The 26,577-nt window shown below is 38.4% G+C and overlaps 2 protein-coding genes across 2 annotated transcripts; both read left to right on the plus strand.

Moving 5' to 3' along the window:
- Positions 1–1,549: 1,549 nt before the first annotated feature.
- On the plus strand, positions 1,550–8,472 carry LOC125141054 (mucin-2-like). Its single transcript, XM_047812597.1, has 2 exons — positions 1,550–1,598; positions 1,913–8,472. The coding sequence occupies exon 2, from the start codon at positions 2,266–2,268 to the stop codon at positions 8,470–8,472; it is 6,207 nt and encodes a 2,068-aa protein (XP_047668553.1). The 5' UTR covers positions 1,550–1,598; positions 1,913–2,265.
- Positions 8,473–8,688: 216 nt separating this feature from the next.
- On the plus strand, positions 8,689–21,873 carry LOC113652939. Its single transcript, XM_047812369.1, has 37 exons — positions 8,689–8,837; positions 8,944–9,065; positions 9,437–9,498; positions 9,599–9,706; positions 9,889–10,043; positions 10,148–10,269; positions 10,962–11,023; positions 11,124–11,231; positions 11,415–11,569; positions 11,676–11,797; positions 12,169–12,230; positions 12,331–12,438; positions 12,621–12,775; positions 12,880–13,001; positions 13,694–13,755; positions 13,856–13,963; positions 14,147–14,301; positions 14,406–14,527; positions 15,220–15,281; positions 15,382–15,489; positions 15,673–15,827; positions 15,934–16,055; positions 16,427–16,488; positions 16,589–16,696; positions 16,879–17,033; positions 17,138–17,259; positions 17,952–18,013; positions 18,114–18,221; positions 18,405–18,559; positions 18,666–18,787; positions 19,159–19,220; positions 19,321–19,428; positions 19,588–19,766; positions 19,949–20,070; positions 20,176–20,237; positions 20,804–21,083; positions 21,329–21,873. Exons 1-37 carry the CDS (start codon positions 8,711–8,713, stop codon positions 21,440–21,442), a joined length of 4,305 nt encoding a protein of 1,434 aa, XP_047668325.1. The 5' UTR covers positions 8,689–8,710; the 3' UTR covers positions 21,443–21,873.
- Positions 21,874–26,577: the final 4,704 nt, after the last annotated feature.

Below are 26,577 nucleotides of genomic sequence, written 5' to 3' on the forward strand. Positions count from 1 at the left end.
TTTTAATGACCATGATGCAAACTGACAAAGGAGTCAGTGTGGGACAATGTAGTGCATATTACTGATACTGAGAAGTAGCCTAGAATGTTATAATATCGTGTAAATGAATCCAAAACATGTGTATTCTGCCTTTTTATTCCACAAACAACTACTACCACATAAAAGATACAGGCTATAGCTTTTTCTAAATAAAATTCAACTCAACTGAAGGAAAATATTTCTGTCTATATGACCAAAAGGTGCAGGTTTGTTAGAATCTCTAATACTGCAGGCTACAGCAGGGGGCAGAACACTTTAAATGCCCTGCAGTTATGGAATGTAGTTTTCCATATCCCCCCAGGTTGTTGTCCCCATTCAGGTAGGCTTAGTCATTAAGGATACATTTATTCATAAATGACATATACAGAATTTATAAACACATTTCTGCTATGGTGCTTAAATTTGCCAACGTCGAGTTTGTGACATATTTTACATTAAAAAAACTTTTACAGAATTTAAATTGCTATAAAACATTACATTGTATTTGTATCATGCTTATAAATATTTTCATTGTCAAAAATAAGTCAATGCGTAATAAAATACAGTTTATGAATAATATAAAATACCATCCACTGATTAATATTTGTAAAAGTTGCACATTAAATAAAACTCATATAGCCCTACGCTGTAGCACTTCAGAGATGGAGGAATCACAAGCTACTATCCTACACACACACACACACACACACACACACACACACACACACACACACACACACACAGAGAGAGAGTTCTCTAATTAGTGCACTGGACTAAAATACCTGTCAAGTAAACACAAGTAGTGCACAGTAGAGTACACTACATACAGTATAATTTAACGTTAGAATACATCAAATTTGTTCTCTTAAGGTTTCTGCTTATATCAAAAAACCGCTGACCCTTTTCCCTAATTCTATTTCTGATAATCAGGAATGTGAGTAAGAGTATCAGGAAAGGAGTATGAGTATGAGTATGAAGAAACACCCATTATTGTTAAGATGTGTAAAAATAGACTTATGTCATTCATGTGACAGTTCCACTTGTGTTACACCTCCTTATAAAGGCACTCCTTATAAAGCCAACTTTTAAGTTAATTGTCTTCCAGGACAGCCACAAATATCATTTAGACAGCAAATTGCTAAGAGTTACAGGGAAAAGATAACAATTTTCGATCATATGGTTATGACTTTGACAAATAAAATAAGGTAATGACATCTTTTTATTTTCAGTCTAAAGTTTAGCTTTTTATAATCTTACTTATCAGTGTTAATTTGTTCTTTATTTGAGCACATGCAGTGCATTAAAAAAGTAGTGACATAAAAAAATGAGACAATTTTAAGTTCTTTTGAAAGAAATACATTAATGTATCAGTAGCATTTGAATGCATGTATTATTATTATTATTATTATTATTATTATTATTATGTTCTTGTTGTTTGTTTTCATAGACTGAACAATAGCAATAATAGCAACAGATGAAAAAAGGTTAAGCCCATTTAATAAACTCAGTATCACTGACTATCAACAGGTTTGCTTTTTTTAAAAATGATGGCACCAGGAGCACTACTCGCTTCACAATATGTAAGTAACAGTTTGCATTACGGTGCTATTATTATACGTATTACATGTATTATTGTCTGCACAAAAAAATCTATCTGGCTTTTATGCTATAATGATCAATAAATGACTTTAGTATATGAATGTGTATTTAACCACACACAGTAAAATAATATATGAATGGATTCCTTTTTGAATTTTAGTGTACATAAATTTTGATCTGAATGTATTAGAAGGGAATCTTCTTTCAAACTTTTACATATGATTTAATGACTTCCAGAGAGACCCAAGAGAATGATCAAAAATTGTATGTAAATAATAGTCTGTGTTTATAACAGTGTGTCTGTGGCTGGTGCTCAGTGGAACTGGAGCCAATATTACACCAACATTTGCAACAGCAACTACACAGCAAATAACAGCAGAATCAACCACATCTTCTTCTACTTCAGCTTCAGCCATTACAACTGAGAAAGTAGCAACCACAGGTGCAACTGTAACAACAACCACAGCACCACAAACAGCAGAAACAGATACTACTGCAGATACTACAGCTCCGACTACAAATGGGGAAATAACAACAGAGGTCACAACAAAATCTTCAACTGTACCATCAACTTCAACTCCAACATTGGGCCCAACCAGTACCACTGTACACACAACTGTGCCATCAACTACAACAACAGAACTTACTATGAACAGTGTATCAACATCACAAGCTTCAACAACCACAGCACCACCAACAGTTGCTTTGTCAGCTACTACAGCTCCAACGACTACAAATGGGGCAATAACAACCGAGGTCACAACAAAATCTTCAACTGTACCATCAACTTCAACTCCAACATTGGGCCCAACCAGTACCACTGTACACACAACTGTGCCATCAACTACAACAACAGAACTTACTATGAACAGTGTATCAACATCACAAGCTTCAACAACCACAGCACCACCAACAGTTGCTTCATCAGCTACTACAGCCCTAACAACTACAAATGGGGCAATAACAACAGAGGTCACAACAAAAATTTCAACTGTACCATCAACTTCAACTCCAACATTGGGCCCAACCAGTACCACTGTACACACAACTGTGCCATCAACTACAACAACAGAACTTACTATTAACAGTGTATCAACATCACAAGCTTCAACAACCACAGCACCACCAACAGTTGCTTTGTCAGCTACTACAGCCCTAACAACTACAAATGGGACAATAACAACAGAGGTCACAACAAAATCTTCAACTGTACCATCAACTTCAACTCCAACAATGGACCCAACCAGTACCACTGTACACACAACTGTGCCATCAACTACAACAACAGAACTTACTATTAACAGTGTATCAACATCACAAGCTTCAACAACCACAGCACCACCAACAATTGCTTTGTCAGCTACTACAGTTCCAACGACTACAATTGGGGAAATAACAACAGAGGTCACAACAAAAACTTCAACTGTACCACCAACTTCATCTCCAACATTGGGCCCAACCAGTAACACTGTACACACAACTGTGCCATCAACTACAACAACAGAACTTACTATGAACAGTGTATCAACATCACAAGCTTCAACAACCACAGCACCACCAACTGTTGCTTTGTCAGCTACTACAGCTCCAACGACTACAAATGGGGCAATAACAACCGAGGTCACAACAAAATCTTCAACTGTACCATCAACTTCAACTCCAACAATGGACCCAACCAGTAACACTGTACACACAACTGTGCCATCAACTACAACAACAGAACTTACTATTAACAGTGTATCAACATCACAAGCTTCAACAACCACAGCACCACCAACAGTTGCTTCGTCAGCTACTACAGCCCTAACAACTACAAATGGGGCAATAACAACAGAGGTCACAACAAAAATTTCAACTGTACCATCAACTTCAACTCCAACATTGGGCCCAACCAGTACCACTGTACACACAACTGTGCCATCAACTACAACAACAGAACTTACTATTAACAGTGTATCAACATCACAAGCTTCAACAACCACAGCACCACCAACAGTTGCTTTGTCAGCTACTACAGCTCCAACGACTACAAATGGGGCAATAACAACAGAGGTCACAACAAAATCTTCAACTGTACCATCAACTTCAACTCCAACAATGGACCCAACCAGTAACACTGTACACACAACTGTGCCATCAACTACAACAACAGAACTTACTATTAACAGTGTATCAACATCACAAGCTTCAACAACCACAGCACCACCAACAATTGCTTTGTCAGCTACTACAGTTCCAACGACTACAATTGGGGAAATAACAACAGAGGTCACAACAAAATCTTCAACTGTACCATCAACTTCAACTCCACCACTGGGCCCAACCAGTACCACTGTATACACAACTGTGCCATCAACTACAACAACAGAACTTACTATTAACAGTTTATCAACATCACAAGCTTCAACAACCACAGCACGACCAACAATTGCTTTGTCAGCTACTACAGTTCCAACGACTACAAATGGGGAAATAACAACAGAGGGCACAACAAAATCTTCAACTGTACCATCAACTTCAACTCCAACATTGGGCCCAACCAGTACCACTGTACACACAACTGTGCCATCAACTACAACAACAGAACTTACTATTAACAGTGTATCAACATCACAAGCTTCAACAACCACAGCACCACCAACAGTTGCTTCGTCAGCTACTACAGCCCTAACAACTACAAATGGGGAAATAACAACAGAGGTCACAACAAAATCTTCAACTGTACCATCAACTTCAACTCCAACATTGGGCCCAACCAGTACCACTGTACACACAACTGTGCCATCAACTACAACAACAGAACTTACTATTAACAGTGTATCAACATCACAAGCTTCAACAACCACAGCACCACCAACAATTGCTTTGTCAGCTACTACAATTCCAATGACTACAAATGGGGAAATAACAACAGAGGTCACAACAAAATCTTCAACTGTACCATCAACTTCAACTCCATCATTGGGCCCAACCAGTACCACTGTATACACAACTGTGCCATCAACTACAACAACAGAACTTACTATTAACAGTTTATCAACATCACAAGCTTCAACAACCACAGCACCACCAACAATTGCTTTGTCAGCTACTACAGTTCCAATGACTACAAATGGGGAAATAACAACAGAGGGCACAACAAAATCTTCAACTGTACCATCAACTTCAACTCCAACAATGGGCCCAACCAGTACCACTGTATACACAACTGTGCCATCAACTACAACAACAGTTGTTACTATAAACAGTGTATCAACATCACAAGCTTCAACAACCACAGCACCACCAACAGTTGCTTTGTCAGCTACTACAGTTCCAACGACAACAAATGGGGAAATAACAACAGAGGTCACAACAAAATCTTTAACTGTACCACCAACTTCAACTCCAACAATGGGCCCAACCAGTACCACTGTATACACAACTGTGCCATCAACTACAACAACAGATGTTACTATAAACAGTGTATCAACATCACAAGCTTCAACAACCACAGCACCACCAACAGTTGCTTCGTCAGCTACTACAGCCCTAACGACTACAAATGGGGAAATAACAACAGAGGGCACAACAAAAACTTCAACTGTACCATCAACTTCAACTCAAACATTGGGCCCAACCAGTACCACTGTACACACAACTGTGCCATCAACTACAACAACAGAACTTACTATTAACAGTGTATCAACATCACAAGCTTCAACAACCACAGCACCACCAACAGTTGCTTTGTCAGCTACTACAGTTCCAACGACAACAAATGGGGAAATAACAACAGAGGTCACAACAAAATCTTTAACTGTACCACCAACTTCATCTCCAACATTGGGCCCAACCAGTACCACTGTATACACAACTGTGCCATCAACTACAACAACAGATGTTACTATAAACAGTGTATCAACATCACAAGCTTCAACAACCACAGCACCACCAACAGTTGCTTCGTCAGCTACTACAGCCCTAACGACTACAAATGGGGAAATAACAACAGAGGGCACAACAAAAACTTCAACTGTACCATCAACTTCAACTCAAACATTGGGCCCAACCAGTACCACTGTACACACAACTGTGCCATCAACTACAACAACAGAACTTACTATTAACAGTGTATCAACATCACAAGCTTCAACAACCACAGCACCACCAACAGTTGCTTTGTCAGCTACTACAGTTCCAACGACAACAAATGGGGAAATAACAACAGAGGTCACAACAAAATCTTTAACTGTACCACCAACTTCATCTCCAACATTGGGCCCAACCAGTACCACTGTATACACAACTGTGCCATCAACTACAACAACAGAACTTAATATTAACAGTGTATCAACATCACAAGCTTCAACAACCACAGCACCACCAACAGTTGCTTTGTCAGTTACTACAGCTCCAACGACTACAATTGGGGCAATAACAACAGAGATCACAACAAAAATTTCAACTGTACAATCAACCTCGACTCCAACATTGGGCCCAACCAGTACCACTGTACACACAACTGTGCCATCAACTACAACAACAGAACTTACTATTAACAGTGTATCAACATCACAAGCTTCAACAACCACAGCACCACCAACAGTTGCTTCGTCAGCTACTACAGCCCTAACAACTACAAATGGGGCAATAACAACAGAAGGCACAACAAAAACTTCAACTGTACCATCAACTTCAACTCCAACAATGGGCCCAACCAGTACCACTGTATACACAACTGTGCCATCAACTACAACAACAGAACTTACTATTAACAGTGTATCAACATCACAATCTTCAACAACCACAGCACCACCAACAGTTGCTTCGTCAGCTACTACAGCCCTAACAACTACAAATGGGGCAATAACAACAGAGGTCACAACAAAAACTTCAACTGTACAATCAACTTCAACTCCAACAATGGGCCCAACCAGTACCACTGAATACACAAATGTGCCATCAACTACAACAACAGATGTTACTATAAACAGTGTATCAGCATCACAAGCTTCAACAACCACAGCACCACCAACAGTTGCTTCGTCAGCTACTACAGCCCTAACGACTACAAATGGGGCAATAACAACAGAGGACACAACAAAAACTTCAACTGTACCATCAACTTCAACTCCAACATTGGGCCCAACTAGTACCACTGTACACACATCTGTGCCATCAACTACAACAACAGAACATACTATTAACAGTGTATCAACATCACAAACTTCAACAACCACAGCACCACCAACAGTTGCTTTGTCAGCTACTACAGCTCCAACGGCAATAACAACAGAGGGCACAACAAAAACTTCAACTGTATCATCAACTTCAACTCCAAGAATGGGCCCAACCAGTACCACTGTATACACAACTGTGCCATCAACTGCAACAACAGATGTTACTATAAACAGTGTATCAACATCACAAGCTTCAACAACCACAGCTACACTAACAGTTGCTTTGGTAGCTACTACAGTTCTAACGACTACAAATGGGGCAATAACAACAGAGGTCACAACAAAAACTTCAACTGTACCATCAACTTCAACTCCAACATTGCGCCCAACCAGTACCACTGTATACACAACTGTGCCATCAACTACAACAACAGAACTTACTATTAACAGTGTATCAACATCACAAGCTTCAACAGCCACAGCACCACCAACAGTTGCTTTGTCAGCTACTACAGCCCAAACGACTACAAATGGGGCAATAACAACAGTGGGCACAACAAAAACTTCAACTGTACCATCAACTTCAACTCCAACAATGGGCCCAACCAGTACCACTGTACACACAACTGTGCCATCAACTACAACAACAGAACTTACTATTAACAGTGTATCAACATCACAAACTTCAACAACCACAGCACCACCAACAGTTGCTTTGTCAGCTACTACAGCCCAAACGACTACAAATGGGGCAATAACAACAGTGGGCACAACAAAAACTTCAACTGTACCATCAACTTCAACTCCAACAATGGGCCCAACCAGTACCACTGTACACACAACTGTGCCATCAACTACAACAACAGAACATACTATTAACAGTGTATCAACATCACAAACTTCAACAACCACAGCACCACCAACAGTTGCTTTGTCAGCTACTACAGCTCCAACGGCAATAACAACAGAGGGCACAACAAAAACTTCAACTGTATCATCAACTTCAACTCCAAGAATGGGCCCAACCAGTACCACTGTATACACAACTGTGCCATCAACTGCAACAACAGATGTTACTATAAACAGTGTATCAACATCACAAGCTTCAACAACCACAGCTACACTAACAGTTGCTTTGGTAGCTACTACAGTTCTAACGACTACAAATGGGGCAATAACAACAGAGGTCACAACAAAAACTTCAACTGTACCATCAACTTCAACTCCAACATTGCGCCCAACCAGTACCACTGTATACACAACTGTGCCATCAACTACAACAACAGAACTTACTATTAACAGTGTATCAACATCACAAGCTTCAACAGCCACAGCACCACCAACAGTTGCTTTGTCAGCTACTACAGCCCAAACGACTACAAATGGGGCAATAACAACAGTGGGCACAACAAAAACTTCAACTGTACCATCAACTTCAACTCCAACAATGGGCCCAACCAGTACCACTGTATACACAACACAGGCTACAAATACCACAGAACCAACAACAGGTGGAACATCTGAATCTATCTCTACTTCAGGTCCAAGTACTACAACTAAAGAAACAGCAAGCACAATTGTAGCATCAACTGTATCAAAATCACAGGGTTTAACAACCACAGATATAACAACAGAAAACTACAAACAAACTGTACCTATGGCTGCTCTACCATCAACAATGTATGTTATCTGACATATAAAAAAGCTATATTTAGTAAGGAATTCTAATAGGCAAAAAATATAGAATGCTTTATTTCTCCAGATCAGTTTATTTATGGTTCTGTATTGATATCTGAACATTTATGTAAAATCTATTATATAGTTCCAAACAGTTACATTTAAAGGAGAATTCAATTTTCATTTCTATTGTAAAAATAATCACCATAATGCTTTATTTCATCAGATCTGGTTCAGCTGTGGTTCAGACCACGATGGTCTTCAATTCCTCCTCTCCTGTTCCCAGTGAGAGTTTGGTCCTCAGTGTAATCCAGACTCTTCTGAGTGCTCGACTCACAAACCTCACTGACTCTGTAAAAGTGCTGAACTTCAGCTATGAGAGTATGTTTGTTTTAGTAATAACACAAATATGTACTACAGAAATCATGATCACATCTCTCTATGACTTCTTTATCAGCATTTCAAAGTCATCTGATTTGTTCCACAGAAATTTCAGATACCTGCTATGCGGTAAAATTCAGATTCAATGTCAGTAACATCAGCATGTCACAGAACCCTGATATCAGGAATGAAACCTACAACACAGTGATAAGCATCATCAACAATGCTGTAAGTGTACATCAAAATGTGCTTAATGATATTCTGACATGTCCAGGAATAATGTTCGATCCAGTTGCCGAGTTTAAATAGATGTAGATTTGTAAAATTGAAATATTAGCAAGACCTTACAATGGCAAACATTAAGTATGCTCTATAAGTAGGGACAAAAATGAAGGTGTGTTCTTAAGTGTACAAAGTATTTAAATGCAACATTTTGAACTAGATTATTTATTTAATATCTAATTCAAAATAAAATAGTGTATATATTCTTCATTTGAAAACATATGTAACAAATTTTATCTAAAACAGTACGTGGTTACAGAAAAAGTACAAAGGAAAGTTTATTTTATCACACTGAACAATTATCTTTCCTTCTCCAGTCAAACACACTTCTAAATGAAGCTGGAGCACAACCATTTGTACACCAGAGCTCTTTCTTCACGTAAGATCATCGCAATGTTCTTTCCATTCCTAAATGACTGTGTTTTACTTCTTATTGTACAGTCATTTTTATTCTGTCTTTTGTCTTCCACTGCTAACAGGAGTTCAGGAAACCAGGTTAATGGTGACATGACATACCACTTCCAAGATGGAGACACTATAACACCAACATCTTTCCTGAATGAGCTTAAAGCACAAAGCACACCTATGTAAGTGTCCTGATATTAATTTCAGACGTTTACATTCAGTCAGTGTGTTCTTACCCTCTGTTTGTAAAGTCTGTTCATTTATATATAATTAATGATATTCTTTCAAACATTTGACTTTAACAGAGAATTAAATCAGCAGTCTGACTGTAAAAAATAATCAGCATAATGTTTTATTTCATCAGATCTGGTTCAGTTCTGGTTCAGACCAAGATGGTCTTCAATTCCTCCTCTCCTGTTCCCAGTGAGAGTTTGGTCCTCGGTGTAATCCAGACTCTTCTGAGTGCTCGACTCACAAACCTCACTGACTCCGTAAAAGTGCTGAACTTCAGCTATGAGAGTATGTTTGTTTTAGTAATAACACAAATATGTACTACAGAAATCATGATCACATCTCTATGATGTCTTTATCTGTATTTCAAAGTCATCTGATTTGTTCCACAGAAATTTCAGATACCTGCTATGCGGTAAAATTCAGATTCAATGTCAGTAACATCAGCATGTCACAGAACCCTGATATCAGGAATGATACCTACAACACAGTGATAAGCATCATCAACAATGCTGTAAGTGTACATCACCATGTGCTTAATGATATTCTGACATGTCCAGGAATAATGTTCGATCCAGTTGCACAGATGAATAACAACAGTTTAGAAGTTAGTCTAAAAGTCAACAGATCAACCCAGGGTTATCTGAGGAAGTACAGACTCACAGTGGGGTAAATCAGGGAAAGGTCAAAATACAGCAAAATGTAGATACAATAGTTAAAACTGTGCAGAAATCTGCAACAGGATCATAAACGATAATCGAATAGAGGACTGCAATGGGGAAATTTAAAAGGGTCAGAGATGTCTCACAGAAATAGTAGAAAGACTTTGCAATTGCAGACATCAAACATATTCCATATGTAGGGACATAAATGAAGTGAATTCCCTCAGGGATGCAAAGCAGTTCAGAACTCAGGTAACAGTGACACCTGTGGTCAGTGGGAGAAGTGCAGGTAGTGACTCTAACCTTTCTGTGTTTAAAATGTATGATGTATGAAAGAGACAGGGAGGTGTTGGTCTCTCTGCTCACTCTGGTGCTGGATCAACCAGTTTAGGGAATGAAGGGATGGATAGATCATGTCTGTATATTCTGTTGAAAACAAACAGGAAAAAATTTTCATCTAAAACAATACATAGTTACAGAAACAGTACAAAGGTATCTTCTCTGATGACACATACAAACTGATAAATTGTCTTTCCTTCTCCAGTCAAACACACTTCTAAATGAACCTGCTGCCAAACCGTTCAAACCCCAGAGCTCTCTCTTCACGTAAGATCACAGCAGTGTTCTTTCCACTCTCAATTAACAGTGTGTTAATTCTTATTGTACAGTCAATTGCATTCTGTCTTTTGTCTTCCACTGCTAACAGGAGTTCAGGAAACCAGGTTAATGGTGACATGACATACCACTTCCAAGATGGAGACACTATAACACCAACATCTTTCCTGAATGAGCTTAAAGCACAAAGCACACCTATGTAAGTGTCCTGATGTTAATTTCAGACGTTTACATTCAGTCAGTGTGTTCTTACCCTCTGTTTGTAAAGTCTGTTCATTTATATATAATTAATGATATTCTTTCAAACATTTGACTTTAACAGAGAATTAAATCAGCAGTCTGACTGTAAAAAAATAATCACCATAATGTTTTATTTCATCAGATCTGGTTCAGTTCTGGTCCAGACCAAGATGGTCTTCAATTCCTCCTCTCCTGTTCCCAGTGAGAGTTTGGTCCTCGGTGTAATCCAGACTCTTCTGAGTGCTCGACTCACAAACCTCACTGACTCTGTAAAAGTGCTGAACTTCAGCTATGAGAGTATGTTTGTTTTAGTAATAACACAAATATGTACTACAGAAATCATGATCACATCTCTCTATGACTTCTTTATCAGCATTTCAAAGTTATCTGATTTGTTCCACAGAAATTTCAGATACCTGCTATGCGGTAAAATTCAGATTCAATGTCAGTAACATCAGCATGTCACAGAACCCTGATATCAGGAATGAAACCTACAACACAGTGATAAGCATCATCAACAATGCTGTAAGTGTACATCAAAATGTGCTTAATGATATTCTGACATGTCCAGGAATAATGTTCGATCCAGTTGCCGAGTTTAAATAGATGTAGATTTGTAAAATTGAAATATTAGCAAGACCTTACAATGGCAAACATTAAGTATGCTCTATAAGTAGGGACAAAAATGAAGGTGTGTTCTTAAGTGTACAAAGTATTTAAATGCAACATTTTGAACTAGATTATTTATTTAATATCTAATTCAAAATAAAATAGTGTATATATTCTTCATTTGAAAACATATGTAACAAATTTTATCTAAAACAGTACGTGGTTACAGAAAAAGTACAAAGGAAAGTTTATTTTATCACACTGAACAATTATCTTTCCTTCTCCAGTCAAACACACTTCTAAATGAAGCTGGAGCACAACCATTTGTACACCAGAGCTCTTTCTTCACGTAAGATCATCGCAATGTTCTTTCCATTCCTAAATGACTGTGTTTTACTTCTTATTGTACAGTCATTTTTATTCTGTCTTTTGTCTTCCACTGCTAACAGGAGTTCAGGAAACCAGGTTAATGGTGACATGACATACCACTTCCAAGATGGAGACACTATAACACCAACATCTTTCCTGAATGAGCTTAAAGCACAAAGCACACCTATGTAAGTGTCCTGATATTAATTTCAGACGTTTACATTCAGTCAGTGTGTTCTTACCCTCTGTTTGTAAAGTCTGTTCATTTATATATAATTAATGATATTCTTTCAAACATTTGACTTTAACAGAGAATTAAATCAGCAGTCTGACTGTAAAAAATAATCAGCATAATGTTTTATTTCATCAGATCTGGTTCAGTTCTGGTTCAGACCAAGATGGTCTTCAATTCCTCCTCTCCTGTTCCCAGTGAGAGTTTGGTCCTCGGTGTAATCCAGACTCTTCTGAGTGCTCGACTCACAAACCTCACTGACTCCGTAAAAGTGCTGAACTTCAGCTATGAGAGTATGTTTGTTTTAGTAATAACACAAATATGTACTACAGAAATCATGATCACATCTCTATGATGTCTTTATCTGTATTTCAAAGTCATCTGATTTGTTCCACAGAAATTTCAGATACCTGCTATGCGGTAAAATTCAGATTCAATGTCAGTAACATCAGCATGTCACAGAACCCTGATATCAGGAATGATACCTACAACACAGTGATAAGCATCATCAACAATGCTGTAAGTGTACATCACCATGTGCTTAATGATATTCTGACATGTCCAGGAATAATGTTCGATCCAGTTGCACAGATGAATAACAACAGTTTAGAAGTTAGTCTAAAAGTCAACAGATCAACCCAGGGTTATCTGAGGAAGTACAGACTCACAGTGGGGTAAATCAGGGAAAGGTCAAAATACAGCAAAATGTAGATACAATAGTTAAAACTGTGCAGAAATCTGCAACAGGATCATAAACGATAATCGAATAGAGGACTGCAATGGGGAAATTTAAAAGGGTCAGAGATGTCTCACAGAAATAGTAGAAAGACTTTGCAATTGCAGACATCAAACATATTCCATATGTAGGGACATAAATGAAGTGAATTCCCTCAGGGATGCAAAGCAGTTCAGAACTCAGGTAACAGTGACACCTGTGGTCAGTGGGAGAAGTGCAGGTAGTGACTCTAACCTTTCTGTGTTTAAAATGTATGATGTATGAAAGAGACAGGGAGGTGTTGGTCTCTCTGCTCACTCTGGTGCTGGATCAACCAGTTTAGGGAATGAAGGGATGGATAGATCATGTCTGTATATTCTGTTGAAAACAAACAGGAAAAAATTTTCATCTAAAACAATACATAGTTACAGAAACAGTACAAAGGTATCTTCTCTGATGACACATACAAACTGATAAATTGTCTTTCCTTCTCCAGTCAAACACACTTCTAAATGAACCTGCTGCCAAACCGTTCAAACCCCAGAGCTCACTCTTCACGTAAGATCACAGCAGTGTTCTTTCCACTCTCAATTAACAGTGTGTTAATTCTTATTGTACAGTCAATTGTATTCTGTCTTTTGTCTTCCACTGCTAACAGGAGTTCAGGAAACCAGGTTAATGGTGACATGACATACCACTTCCAAGATGGAGACACTATAACACCAACATCTTTCCTGAATGAGCTTAAAGCACAAAGCACACCTATGTAAGTGTCCTGATGTTAATTTCAGACGTTTACATTCAGTCAGTGTGTTCTTACCCTCTGTTTGTAAAGTCTGTTCATTTATATATAATTAATGATATTCTTTCAAACATTTGACTTTAACAGAGAATTAAATCAGCAGTCTGACTGTAAAAAAATAATCACCATAATGTTTTATTTCATCAGATCTGGTTCAGTTCTGGTTCAGACCAAGATGGTCTTCAATTCCTCCTCTCCTGTTCCCAGTGAGAGTTTGGTCCTCGGTGTAATCCAGACTCTTCTGAGTGCTCGACTCACAAACCTCACTGACTCTGTAAAAGTGCTGAACTTCAGCTATGAGAGTATGTTTGTTTTAGTAATAACACAAATATGTACTACAGAAATCATGATCACATCTCTATGATGTCTTTATCTGTATTTCAAAGTCATCTGATTTGTTCCACAGAAATTTCAGATACCTGCTATGCGGTAAAATTCAGATTCAATGTCAGTAACATCAGTATGTCACAGAACCCTGATATCAGGAATGATACCTACAACACAGTGATAAGCATCATCAACAATGCTGTAAGTGTACATCACCATGTGCTTAATGATATTCTGACATGGCCAGGAATAATGTTCGATCCAGTTGCACAGATGAATAACAACAGTTTAGAAGTTAGTCTAAAAGTCAACAGATCAACCCAGGGTTATCTGAGGAAGTACAGACTCACAGTGGGGTAAATCAGGGAAAGGTCAAAATACAGCAAAATCTGGATACAATAGTTAAAACTGTGCGGAAATCTGCAACAGGATCATAAACGATAATCGAGTAGAGGACTGCAATGGGGAAATTTAAAAGGGTCAGAGATGTCTCACAGAAATAGTAGAAAGACATTGCAATTGCAGACATCAAACATATTCCATATGTAGGGACATAAATGAAGTGAATTCCCTCAGGGATGCAAAGCAGTTCAGAACTCAGGTAACAGTGACACCTGTGGTCAGTGGGAGAAGTGCAGGTAGTGACTCTAACCTTTCTGTGTTTAAAATGTATGATGTATGAAAGAGACAGGGAGGTGTTGGTCTCTCTGCTCACTCTGGTGCTGGATCAACCAGTTTAGGGAATGAAGGGATGGATAGATCATGTCTGTATATTCTGTTGAAAACAAACAGGAAAAAATTTTCATCTAAAACAATACATAGTTACAGAAACAGTACAAAGGTATCTTCTCTGATGACACATACAAACTGATAAATTGTCTTTCCTTCTCCAGTCAAACACACTTCTAAATGAACCTGCTGCCAAACCGTTCAAACCCCAGAGCTCTCTCTTCACGTAAGATCACAGCAGTGTTCTTTCCACTCTCAATTAACAGTGTGTTAATTCTTATTGTACAGTCAATTGCATTCTGTCTTTTGTCTTCCACTGCTAACAGGAGTTCAGGAAACCAGGTTAATGGTGACATGACATACCACTTCCAAGATGGAGACACTATAACACCAACATCTTTCCTGAATGAGCTTAAAGCACAAAGCACACCTATGTAAGTGTCCTGATGTTAATTTCAGACGTTTACATTCAGTCAGTGTGTTCTTACCCTCTGTTTGTAAAGTCTGTTCATTTATATATAATTAATGATATTCTTTCAAACATTTGACTTTAACAGAGAATTAAATCAGCAGTCTGACTGTAAAAAAATATTCACCATAATGTTTTATTTCATCAGATCTGGTTCAGTTCTGGTTCAGACCAAGATGGTCTTCAATTCCTCCTCTCCTGTTCCCAGTGAGAGTTTGGTCCTCGGTGTAATCCAGACTCTTCTGAGTGCTCGACTCACAAACCTCACTGACTCTGTAAAAGTGCTGAACTTCAGCTATGAGAGTATGTTTGTTTTAGTAATAACACAAATATGTACTACAGAAATCATGATCACATCTCTCTATGACTTCTTTATCAGCATTTCAAAGTTATCTGATTTGTTCCACAGAAATTTCAGATACCTGCTATGCGGTAAAATTCAGATTCAATGTCAGTAACATCAGCATGTCACAGAACCCTGATATCAGGAATGAAACCTACAACACAGTGATAAGCATCATCAACAATGCTGTAAGTGTACATCAAAATGTGCTTAATGATATTCTGACATATCCAGGAATAATGTTCGATCCAGTTGCCGAGTTTAAATAGATGTAGATTTGTAAAATTGAAATATTAGCAAGACCTTACAATGGCAAACATTAAGTATGCTCTATAAGTAGGGACAAAAATGAAGGTGTGTTCTTAAGTGTACAAAGTATTTAAATGCAACATTTTGAACTAGATTATTTATTTAATATCTAATTCAAAATAAAATAGTGTATATATTCTTCATTTGAAAACATATGTAACAAATTTTATCTAAAACAGTACGTGGTTACAGAAAAAGTACAAAGGAAAGTTTATTTTATCACACTGAACAATTATCTTTCCTTCTCCAGTCAAACACACTTCTAAATGAAGCTGGAGCACAACCATTTGTACACCAGAGCTCTTTCTTCACGTAAGATCATCGCAATGTTCTTTCCATTCCTAAATGACTGTGTTTTACTTCTTATTGTACAGTCATTTTTATTCTGTCTTTTGTCTTCCACTGCTAACAGGAGTTCAGGAAACCAGGTTAATGGTGACATGACATACCACTTCCAAGATGGAGACACTATAACACCAACATCTTTCCTGAATGAGCTTAAAGCACAAAGCACACCTATGTAAGTGTCCTGATATTAATTTCAGACGTTTACATTCAGTCAGTGTGTTCTTACCCTCTGTTTGTAAAGTCTGTTCATTTATATATAATTAATGATATTCTTTCAAACATTTGACTTTAACAGAGAATTAAATCAGCAGTCTGACTGTAAAAAATAATCAGCATAATGTTTTATTTCATCAGATCTGGTTCAGTTCTGGTTCAGACCAAGATGGTCTTCAATTCCTCCTCTCCTGTTCCCAGTGAGAGTTTGGTCCTCGGTGTAATCCAGACTCTTCTGAGTGCTCGACTCACAAACCTCACTGACTCCGTAAAAGTGCTGAACTTCAGCTATGAGAGTATGTTTGTTTTAGTAATAACACAAATATGTACTACAGAAATCATGATCACATCTCTATGATGTCTTTATCTGTATTTCAAAGTCATCTGATTTGTTCCACAGAAATTTCAGATACCTGCTATGCGGTAAAATTCAGATTCAATGTCAGTAACATCAGCATGTCACAGAACCCTGATATCAGGAATGATACCTACAACACAGTGATAAGCATCATCAACAATGCTGTAAGTGTACATCACCATGTGCTTAATGATATTCTGACATGTCCAGGAATAATGTTCGATCCAGTTGCACAGATGAATAACAACAGTTTAGAAGTTAGTCTAAAAGTCAACAGATCAACCCAGGGTTATCTGAGGAAGTACAGACTCACAGTGGGGTAAATCAGGGAAAGGTCAAAATACAGCAAAATGTAGATACAATAGTTAAAACTGTGCAGAAATCTGCAACAGGATCATAAACGATAATCGAATAGAGGACTGCAATGGGGAAATTTAAAAGGGTCAGAGATGTCTCACAGAAATAGTAGAAAGACTTTGCAATTGCAGACATCAAACATATTCCATATGTAGGGACATAAATGAAGTGAATTCCCTCAGGGATGCAAAGCAGTTCAGAACTCAGGTAACAGTGACACCTGTGGTCAGTGGGAGAAGTGCAGGTAGTGACTCTAACCTTTCTGTGTTTAAAATGTATGATGTATGAAAGAGACAGGGAGGTGTTGGTCTCTCTGCTCACTCTGGTGCTGGATCAACCAGTTTAGGGAATGAAGGGATGGATAGATCATGTCTGTATATTCTGTTGAAAACAAACAGGAAAAAAATTTCATCTAAAACAATACATAGTTACAGAAACAGTACAAAGGTATCTTCTCTGATGACACATACAAACTGATAAATTGTCTTTCCTTCTCCAGTCAAACACACTTCTAAATGAACCTGCTGCCAAACCGTTCAAACCCCAGAGCTCTCTCTTCACGTAAGATCACAGCAGTGTTCTTTCCACTCTCAATTAACAGTGTGTTAATTCTTATTGTACAGTCAATTGCATTCTGTCTTTTGTCTTCCACTGCTAACAGGAGTTCAGGAAACCAGGTTAATGGTGACATGACATACCACTTCCAAGATGGAGACACTATAACACCAACATCTTTCCTGAATGAGCTTAAAGCACAAAGCACACCTATGTAAGTGTCCTGATGTTAATTTCAGACGTTTACATTCAGTCAGTGTGTTCTTACCCTCTGTTTGTAAAGTCTGTTCATTTATATATAATTAATGATATTCTTTCAAACATTTGACTTTAACAGAGAATTAAATCAGCAGTCTGACTGTAAAAAAATATTCACCATAATGTTTTATTTCATCAGATCTGGTTCAGTTCTGGTTCAGACCAAGATGGTCTTCAATTCCTCCTCTCCTGTTCCCAGTGAGAGTTTGGTCCTCGGTGTAATCCAGACTCTTCTGAGTGCTCGACTCACAAACCTCACTGACTCTGTAAAAGTGCTGAACTTCAGCTATGAGAGTATGTTTGTTTTAGTAATAACACAAATATGTACTACAGAAATCATGATCACATCTCTCTATGACTTCTTTATCAGCATTTCAAAGTTATCTGATTTGTTCCACAGAAATTTCAGATACCTGCTATGCGGTAAAATTCAGATTCAATGTCAGTAACATCAGCATGTCACAGAACCCTGATATCAGGAATGAAACCTACAACACAGTGATAAGCATCATCAACAATGCTGTAAGTGTACATCAAAATGTGCTTAATGATATTCTGACATATCCAGGAATAATGTTCGATCCAGTTGCCGAGTTTAAATAGATGTAGATTTGTAAAATTGAAATATTAGCAAGACCTTACAATGGCAAACATTAAGTATGCTCTATAAGTAGGGACAAAAATGAAGGTGTGTTCTTAAGTGTACAAAGTATGTAAATGCAACATTTTGAACTAGATTATTTATTTAATATCTAATTCAAAATAAAATAGTGTATATATTCTTCATTTGAAAACATATGTAACAAATTTTATCTAAAACAGTACGTGGTTACAGAAAAAGTACAAAGGAAAGTTTATTTTATCACACTGAACAATTATCTTTCCTTCTCCAGTCAAACACACTTCTAAATGAAGCTGGAGCACAACCATTTGTACACCAGAGCTCTTTCTTCATGTAAGATCTTCGCAATGTTCTTTCCATTCCTAAATGACTGTGTTTTACTTCTTATTGTACAGTCATTTTTATTCTGTCTTTTGTCTTCCACTGCTAACAGGAGTTCAGGAAACCAGGTTAATGGTGACATGACATACCACTTCCAAGATGGAGACACTATAACACCAGCATCTTTCCTGAATGAGCTTAAAGCACAAAGCACACCTATGTAAGTGTCTTGATATTAATTTTAATCAGTGTCCTTTCACAATTCATGCTAGCTCCCTGCTTATGTTCTAATAAGTGATGATTATTTTATTGTGTGTTTTAACTATTTTTATGTTCTTTCCAAACTTCGTGTATTATTATATTTTTTATGTTTCATCAGGTTGGGGAATGTCCTGATATTCATTCGTCTGGTGTTTAAGAACTTGACCAGAGTGCCCAGTGAGGCTGATGTTCTCAGTGCTGCTAATGCTTTTTTGGCCTCAAATGTCAGAACAGTGCGAGACATCTTGGAACCGAAACTGAATGATCCAGTGAGCATTCAGAATATAACCTATCAGAGTGAGTCTCCTTTTAATTAATTTGTACTTAAATTGAAATAAATGTACTGTATTCTATTTCTGTAATTAGTTATTTTTATGAAAGCCCATTGGGTAATCTTCCCAAACATAATATTTCTAAAATATTTTATACAAAATCAGAAGTCATGGATTTTTATCATGGATTATTTTTTTTTCTTTCAGAAATTGCCAACAACTCCTACATCATTAGCTTTGCATTTGAAATTACCAATGTAACCATCTACAAGGATATTCAGCTGAGAAATGACACAAATGATTTAATCCAAAACACCATCAACAGCTTGGTATGTGTAGGCACTTTTTCTTTGTCCCAAAATTACGTTGTACAGTAAAATAAAATTGATTTGACCATGTTCATTTTATGACCACCCCCATTTTACTTTTTTTAGCTGAACACTATATTGAGTGATAAAAATGCTACTCCTTTTGTCTTCCCACGAGCAAACTACACGTAAGTAACTTTTTTTTTTTTTTACAACTACCTTATTTTTGAACCAGCATTATTAATTGTGAACATTGACTTTAAGATACCTCTATAATACTGATTTAGGAAATCATTATGTGCTGGACCCATTACATGGAACTGTGTTAAAACTGTGTGAGGTTAAAACTGTATTGTTTGAGTTACAATATTTTCAATTTTATTTTTGCTTTTTCACCATGACACCTGGAATACACTCGTATGTAGATATTTGGGTCATCCTAGTAATTGTAAACTGGTTTGTAGAATCATAGATGAGTCAAGTCAAGCCCCAATATGTAACAGATGCATGAGTCACAGTGCCCTCTAGGCACTGTGAGAAAGCACATGTTAAGGTTTTTCTGGAAGATCATCAAAAGGTACATCAGAGGTGCTTTATCAGTGGAAGTCAGTGTAGAGGTGTACATTTTAATGTTTCTTTTTAAAGTTTTGACTGCTAAAGCCACATTGCCCAGGACACCAGAGTTAATTTACTTAGAAATGATTGTAGACACAAATCAGAATGGTACACTCAGAATGGTTTTCTTTTTCTTCAGGTATAATGGTACAGAAATTGAGGCAAAATCAGAATACATCTTTGTGGAAGGTGACACCAAGTGGACACCAAGTGGATTTCTATATGCAGTACTCAACATTAGCGGTCTGTCGACCCTCACTACTGCTGCTGCCCAAACAGACCCCCCTGTCCATGTAGTCCTGAGGCCCACAGTCCAAGCACAGAACACCACCACTGGTGGAAATTCTGCATGGATCCTGGGCATCATTATCCCCTGCAGTATAGTCATTATTCTCATACCCTGCTGGATTCTACTCTGTGTGAGTGTACCAAGATCTCTTATAAACACAAAATTTAGTGTGTGTGTGTGTGTATATATATATATATATATATATACACACACACTTCTAATATGTAGTTATATGTAATTTAATTATAGGTGCATACACTGACTAATATAGTCATTTCTAAAATTTAAAACATTTTCATTTAACTGTACCAAGAATGAATCAAAATCTCTCCTGTATTCCCCTTTTTCATTTACCCCCTTATCCCTGTATCTCAGTGTCTGCTGTGTGGCTGCTGTGCTGGTTTAAGGAGGCGCTACAACAGAAGACGGTCCTACAATATACACAACACAATACACAATGAATACACAACACACAACACACTTTATTAAGAACAGTTTGATTGTAATTTAAGCTTATTAATATATGATTTGTAACCACACATATTTTGGTATACATTTTATGTTTTTATTTTTCAATTATTACACTTTTTAAATTACACTTAATTTGATCTTATATTAAGTCTTTCTCTTTCTAATTATTAAAATTCAACTACAATATTTACTACTTATTAAAGTAGATGTAGATATTTTTCCAAACCCACATGTACACTAATATTTTAAATATTTATTAAGGATATTTATAATAAATTTCATTAAATGAAATCACTAATTGGCTCTTTATTTATTCTGGGTTTTTTTAATGAATAATGCCTCAGGTTTCACAAAAAAATTGGCATTATAAGTTTAGAAGTCAGCTTTAGGGAACAATTTAGCACATACACCCAAAAATAAAAACAAAGAAAGAAACAAACAAACAGGTTTTACTGAATCATTGTGAGTGCTTGGTTATTGGTGAACCATTATTTACTCAAGTAATGGCTGTTAGTCTAGTTAATATCGTCAGTGTCTAGGAATGATCAGGGGTCTCATTTATAAAGCTTGCGTACGCACAAAACGGGGCTGAAAATGTGCGTACGGCAGTTTTCGCTCAAAGGTTGTGATCTATAAAAAACAAACTTGACGGGAAAATGTGAGCACCTATAAGCAAACTTTGAGAAATGCGTACGCACATTCTGGAGACAAAGGGAATTGGCGACACAGATGGTGAGGTCGTGAACTGAACTTAGATTGTAGAAAATGTGAGAAGAACGATTATAAGAATTACTGACATTTAATTTTCACTCCATTTCACACGTTCATACGGCTATATATATCTAGTAAAATCCAAACGTAATTCAAAATGTATTAAAAATAAAATAAAAATACTACTAATAATAATAATCAGCGCTACTACGTCCAGGGTGTATCCTGCCTTGATGCCCAATTACGCCTGAGGATAGGCACAGGCTCCCAGTGACTCGAGTAGTTCGGATAAGCGGTAGAAGATGAATGAATGAATGAATAATCAGCGCTGCCTTACAGTCACATTGTCCACAACGGGAGCGCAGGAGGAGATGGCGCGACTACATGTGATACAGAATAGCATGAAATACCCACATATTAGAGAATTGCAGAACACAGTGTAAAAATAAATATTTTCCTTAAGGTCCATATATCATAAAATGTCAAAGACTGCAAATACAGTCATGGAGCACAGTCGCTACTAATCATCTGTCTTAACTATTACAGTGTTCATTACAAAACCGTCATGAAGAAGCATGTGCTCCCTATAACATTTTCGTCTTACATTTTTGCCCACAAATTAATTCTGTGATTTTGTCAAGGTGTTAACGATCAGTCTATTTGCTAGAAACATATAAATCCTCCGGTGACCCGGGTATGTAATGCTTCATGATGGCACTGCTGGCACTGTTGGAGGATTACGCCAATGGCAGGATAAGAAGAGAACGACTTTTCAGGGACCATGATGATTTCCTGGCCCATGATGATGACTGGCTAATAAGCCGTTTTAGATTCCCTAGAGCTGTGCTCTTGGATCAATGTGCTGAATTGCATCTAGTATTAGAGAGGGCAACACGCCGGAACCATGCCATCCCAGTACAAATACAAGTCCTCACCACTCTGGGGTTCTTGGCAACCGGCTGTTTCCAGCGGGAATTGGCAGACAGGTAAATTATTATATATAAAAAACTATAAGTAATCCTCTAAAAAACTTTGTCTCTAAGACTTTTTTGTATATGAAATAATTCTATTGGAATCTATCATCTCACCCTATAGGTCTGGTATATCACAGCCATCCCTGAGTGCCATAATATCTGTCGTTTTGTACGGTATACTTAATATGGGTAGTCGATACATCAGGTTCCCCTACACTGTGCGAGAACAGGCCGAAATTAAAATGCAATTTGCAGCAATGTCTGGTTTTCCGAATGTAATCGGCTCAATTGACTGCACTCATGTTGCTATAAGGGCACCATCTGAAAATGAATTTTCTTATGTTAATAGAAAGCATGTGCATTCTATTAATGTGCAAATCATATGCGACTCCAACATGACCCTCACAAACATTGTGGCATGCTGGCCTGGTTCAACACATGATTCCTTTATCTTGACACATAGCAGTGTAGGGAACAGACTAAATGCAGGCGCAGTAGCTACGTGATGGCTGGCTTCTTGGTGAGTTTAACAATATTAAAAAGTAGAAACTGTAACAATTTTGTTTTTAATATAATTATAACCTGCAGGCGACAGTGACTACCCCCTGAGATGCTGGCTCCTCACCCCATTTTTAAACCCGCAGAGCGCAGAGGAAACATTATAACGAAGTCCACTCTCATGCCCGTGCAGTTGTGGAGTGTGCCATCGGCATCCTGAAATGCAGATGGCGTGCTCTGGATGCCTCGGGTGGCAGACTTTTATACCATCCAGCAAAAGTGTGCAAGATTGTCAGGGCCTGTGGTGTTTTGCACAATCTAGCACTGAGGAACGGTATTCCTCTCCCTGCTGATCTTCCTCTACCCCAACATTACGACCCCGAGCCACAGCCCCCTGACCGACAAGAGGGATATCAACAAGGTGCAAGAATCCGTGAGGATGTCATGCGGCGTTTGTAAAGAAAAACAAAACTCAAGGTTCATGTTTTAACGGCATCTTTTAACGATTGTGCAATTTCTTGCATCACTTCTCTCATCTGCCGTAGCTCATCTGCAACCCTGTTGACAGCGTTTATTGTCTCTTGCTGTAACTGCAGGACTGTGTCAGTGAGTACCCGACCACTTTTGGACGTGCCAGATGCAGAAGGGGCACTGCTTTGAGCCGGACGCTGTGCATCTGCAATTGGAGAACCCCTCCTGTTCACCCACAGCTTCAGACTCTGGAAGGACTGGAGGACAAACAATTGGCAACATTTATCCATTTATCACCCCACACACTCAAATGTACAGCATTAATGAATAAAAATCTGTTTAACCTTGCTCCTCTTTGGTTTCAATCACGTCAGTGTCTCCCTCCTTTTCCGACACAATCCCACACACGCTGACCTCCCCAATTATAGCCGCGATTTTGCTGTCCACTGATGTGAGATCAGCTGTACTTGGGCCCCCACCAGTTGCAGCCACGCTCTGGCGGTGGGAGGACAGTTTTCTCTTTGCCTGCACCTTGAATGAATGAGAATCTTTTTTTCCCCACATATTTTGCATACTGTAAGCACATGTAAATAAAACTTTTTGAAAAAAAAAAAATTATATATTATATCCTAATAAAACACAAATGTAATATGTTGGTAAAAAAATTAGTATACCTTCAGGTCAGACCATTTTTTCTTTATTTCTGCAACTGTCCGTTCTGTCCCACTGACACAATTGACGGCAGAAATAATACTTTGCCACTCGCACTGCTTCTTTTTATTAGTGACCCCACTGCTGTGGCCACAGTTTTCCGAGCTTCCAACTCCCCTACAAGTGTTTCAATCTCAATTTCTGAGAAATTACGTTTTTTTCCTCTTTTCTCACCTGTCGCCATCATTCAAAGTAACCGAAAAACACTTTTTCACTTTCTTTGATTGATTAATTGGCGGGTCGCATGCCAGTTTTCCAGGTATATATGGGATTCCAGTCTCATTTGCATGCCAAACTTTTAGTAGGGATTCTACGCACAGTTTTATAAATGAGACCCCTGGTCCTCATCAGACTACCAGACATGTGTAAAAGCTAATACATAGCTTCCTATATGTGTATGTGAAAATGTGTTGGCTGCTAAATGAGTAGAATGACACAGGCAGAGACTTTAGCATGCACAATGTTCAATTTTTCATTTCAGTCAGGACCACTTGAGTCAAAATAAACACAATTCTTTGAAATATTAAAAAAAAATTTTGCAAGCTTATGAAATTTACATTTGGCGGTATGGCTCTGTTCTGTACAGACTCTATCCAAGATGGCGGCGCGGCAGTAGCACGCAGCGGCCTCTCCGGATTCAATACGGTGCTAATTACGTTTTTAAGTTTTTATTTACGGTTTTGAGCCCGACCATTGCTTCTACATGGATGCCAGAGACAGCGGTGTTCATGTATACAAACATGTATACAAACACCAGGACCTAATAAAGTACAGAAATCGTGTAACAACCAACCTGCACGATGATGTACTGGTTAGGCTTCGTGACCTCGGCTTGCTGCGGAGACCAGGCCTCCAGTCCCCGGTGTCGCCTGATACCAGAGACCAGGGGAGGGGACGCCGAAAGCTAGCTAAAAACAAACCCTAGCCGGCCGGCTCTCCCGTCCATTCTACTATCCAACGTTTGCTCCCTGGACAATAAACTGGACTACATCCGACTCGAACGCTCTACACGGAGAGAGGTTAGAAACTGCTGTGTGTTTGTTTTCACGGAGACGTGGCTCAGCGACAGAGTTCCGGACGCCGCCATTCAGCTGGACGGGCTAACTTCATTTAGAGCCGACAGAAATGCAGCTCTTTGCGGTAAGACTCGCGGTGGTGGTGTGTGTGTTTATATCAACACGGAATGGTGCAAGAACTGTGCTTGTTTCTACTTACTGCTCATCGTCAGTAGAGTTTGTGACTGTTAGATGCAGACCATTTTATTTACCACGGGAATTTACTACTGTTTACATTGTCGGAGTTTACATTCCTCCTAGCGCTAATGCTAAAGAGGCGCTAAGTGAGCTATACGGAGCTATTAGCGACCTACAGAATGTTCACCCCGACGGACTTTTTATCATCGCCGGAGATTTCAACCAGGCAAATCTTAAGTCAGTGCTCCCTAAATTCCATCAGCATGTGGACTTTGCTACGAGATGTGAAAACACGCTGGATCTTGTTTACACAAACATTCCCGGCGCGTACCGTGCGGAGCCCCGCCCCCACCTTGGCTACTCAGACCACATCACTGTTATGCTAATTCCTGCATACAGACCACTCGTCAGACGCTCAAAACCGGTTCTGAAGCAGGTGAAAACCTGGCCAGCAGGAGCCACTTCTGCTCTTCAGGACTGCTTTGAGTGCACTGACTGGAATATCTTCAGGGAGGCTGCAACCAACGGCGACTCCGTCAACTTGGAGGAGTACACGTCAGCAGTGACCAGTTACATCGGCAAGTGCATTGATGAC

The sequence above is a fragment of the Tachysurus fulvidraco genome, chromosome 4 (genome assembly GCF_022655615.1).
Source record: "Tachysurus fulvidraco isolate hzauxx_2018 chromosome 4, HZAU_PFXX_2.0, whole genome shotgun sequence".
NCBI classification, from domain to species: Eukaryota; Metazoa; Chordata; class Actinopteri; order Siluriformes; family Bagridae; genus Tachysurus; species Tachysurus fulvidraco.

What these genes read in the sequence shown, in the direction of transcription:
- LOC125141054 (XM_047812597.1), top strand. Translation starts at nt 2,266, where the DNA reads ATGAACAGTGTATCAACATCACAAGCTTCAACAACCACAGCACCACCA.
- LOC113652939 (XM_047812369.1), top strand. Translation starts at nt 8,711, where the DNA reads ATGGTCTTCAATTCCTCCTCTCCTGTTCCCAGTGAGAGTTTGGTCCTC. An exon ending in AAAGCACAAAGCACACCTAT is followed by an intron (nt 12,439 to 12,620) that starts GTAAGTGTCCTG and finishes TTATTTCATCAG; the next exon opens with ATCTGGTTCAGTTCTGGTTC. An exon ending in CCCCAGAGCTCTCTCTTCAC is followed by an intron (nt 15,282 to 15,381) that starts GTAAGATCACAG and finishes CACTGCTAACAG; the next exon opens with GAGTTCAGGAAACCAGGTTA.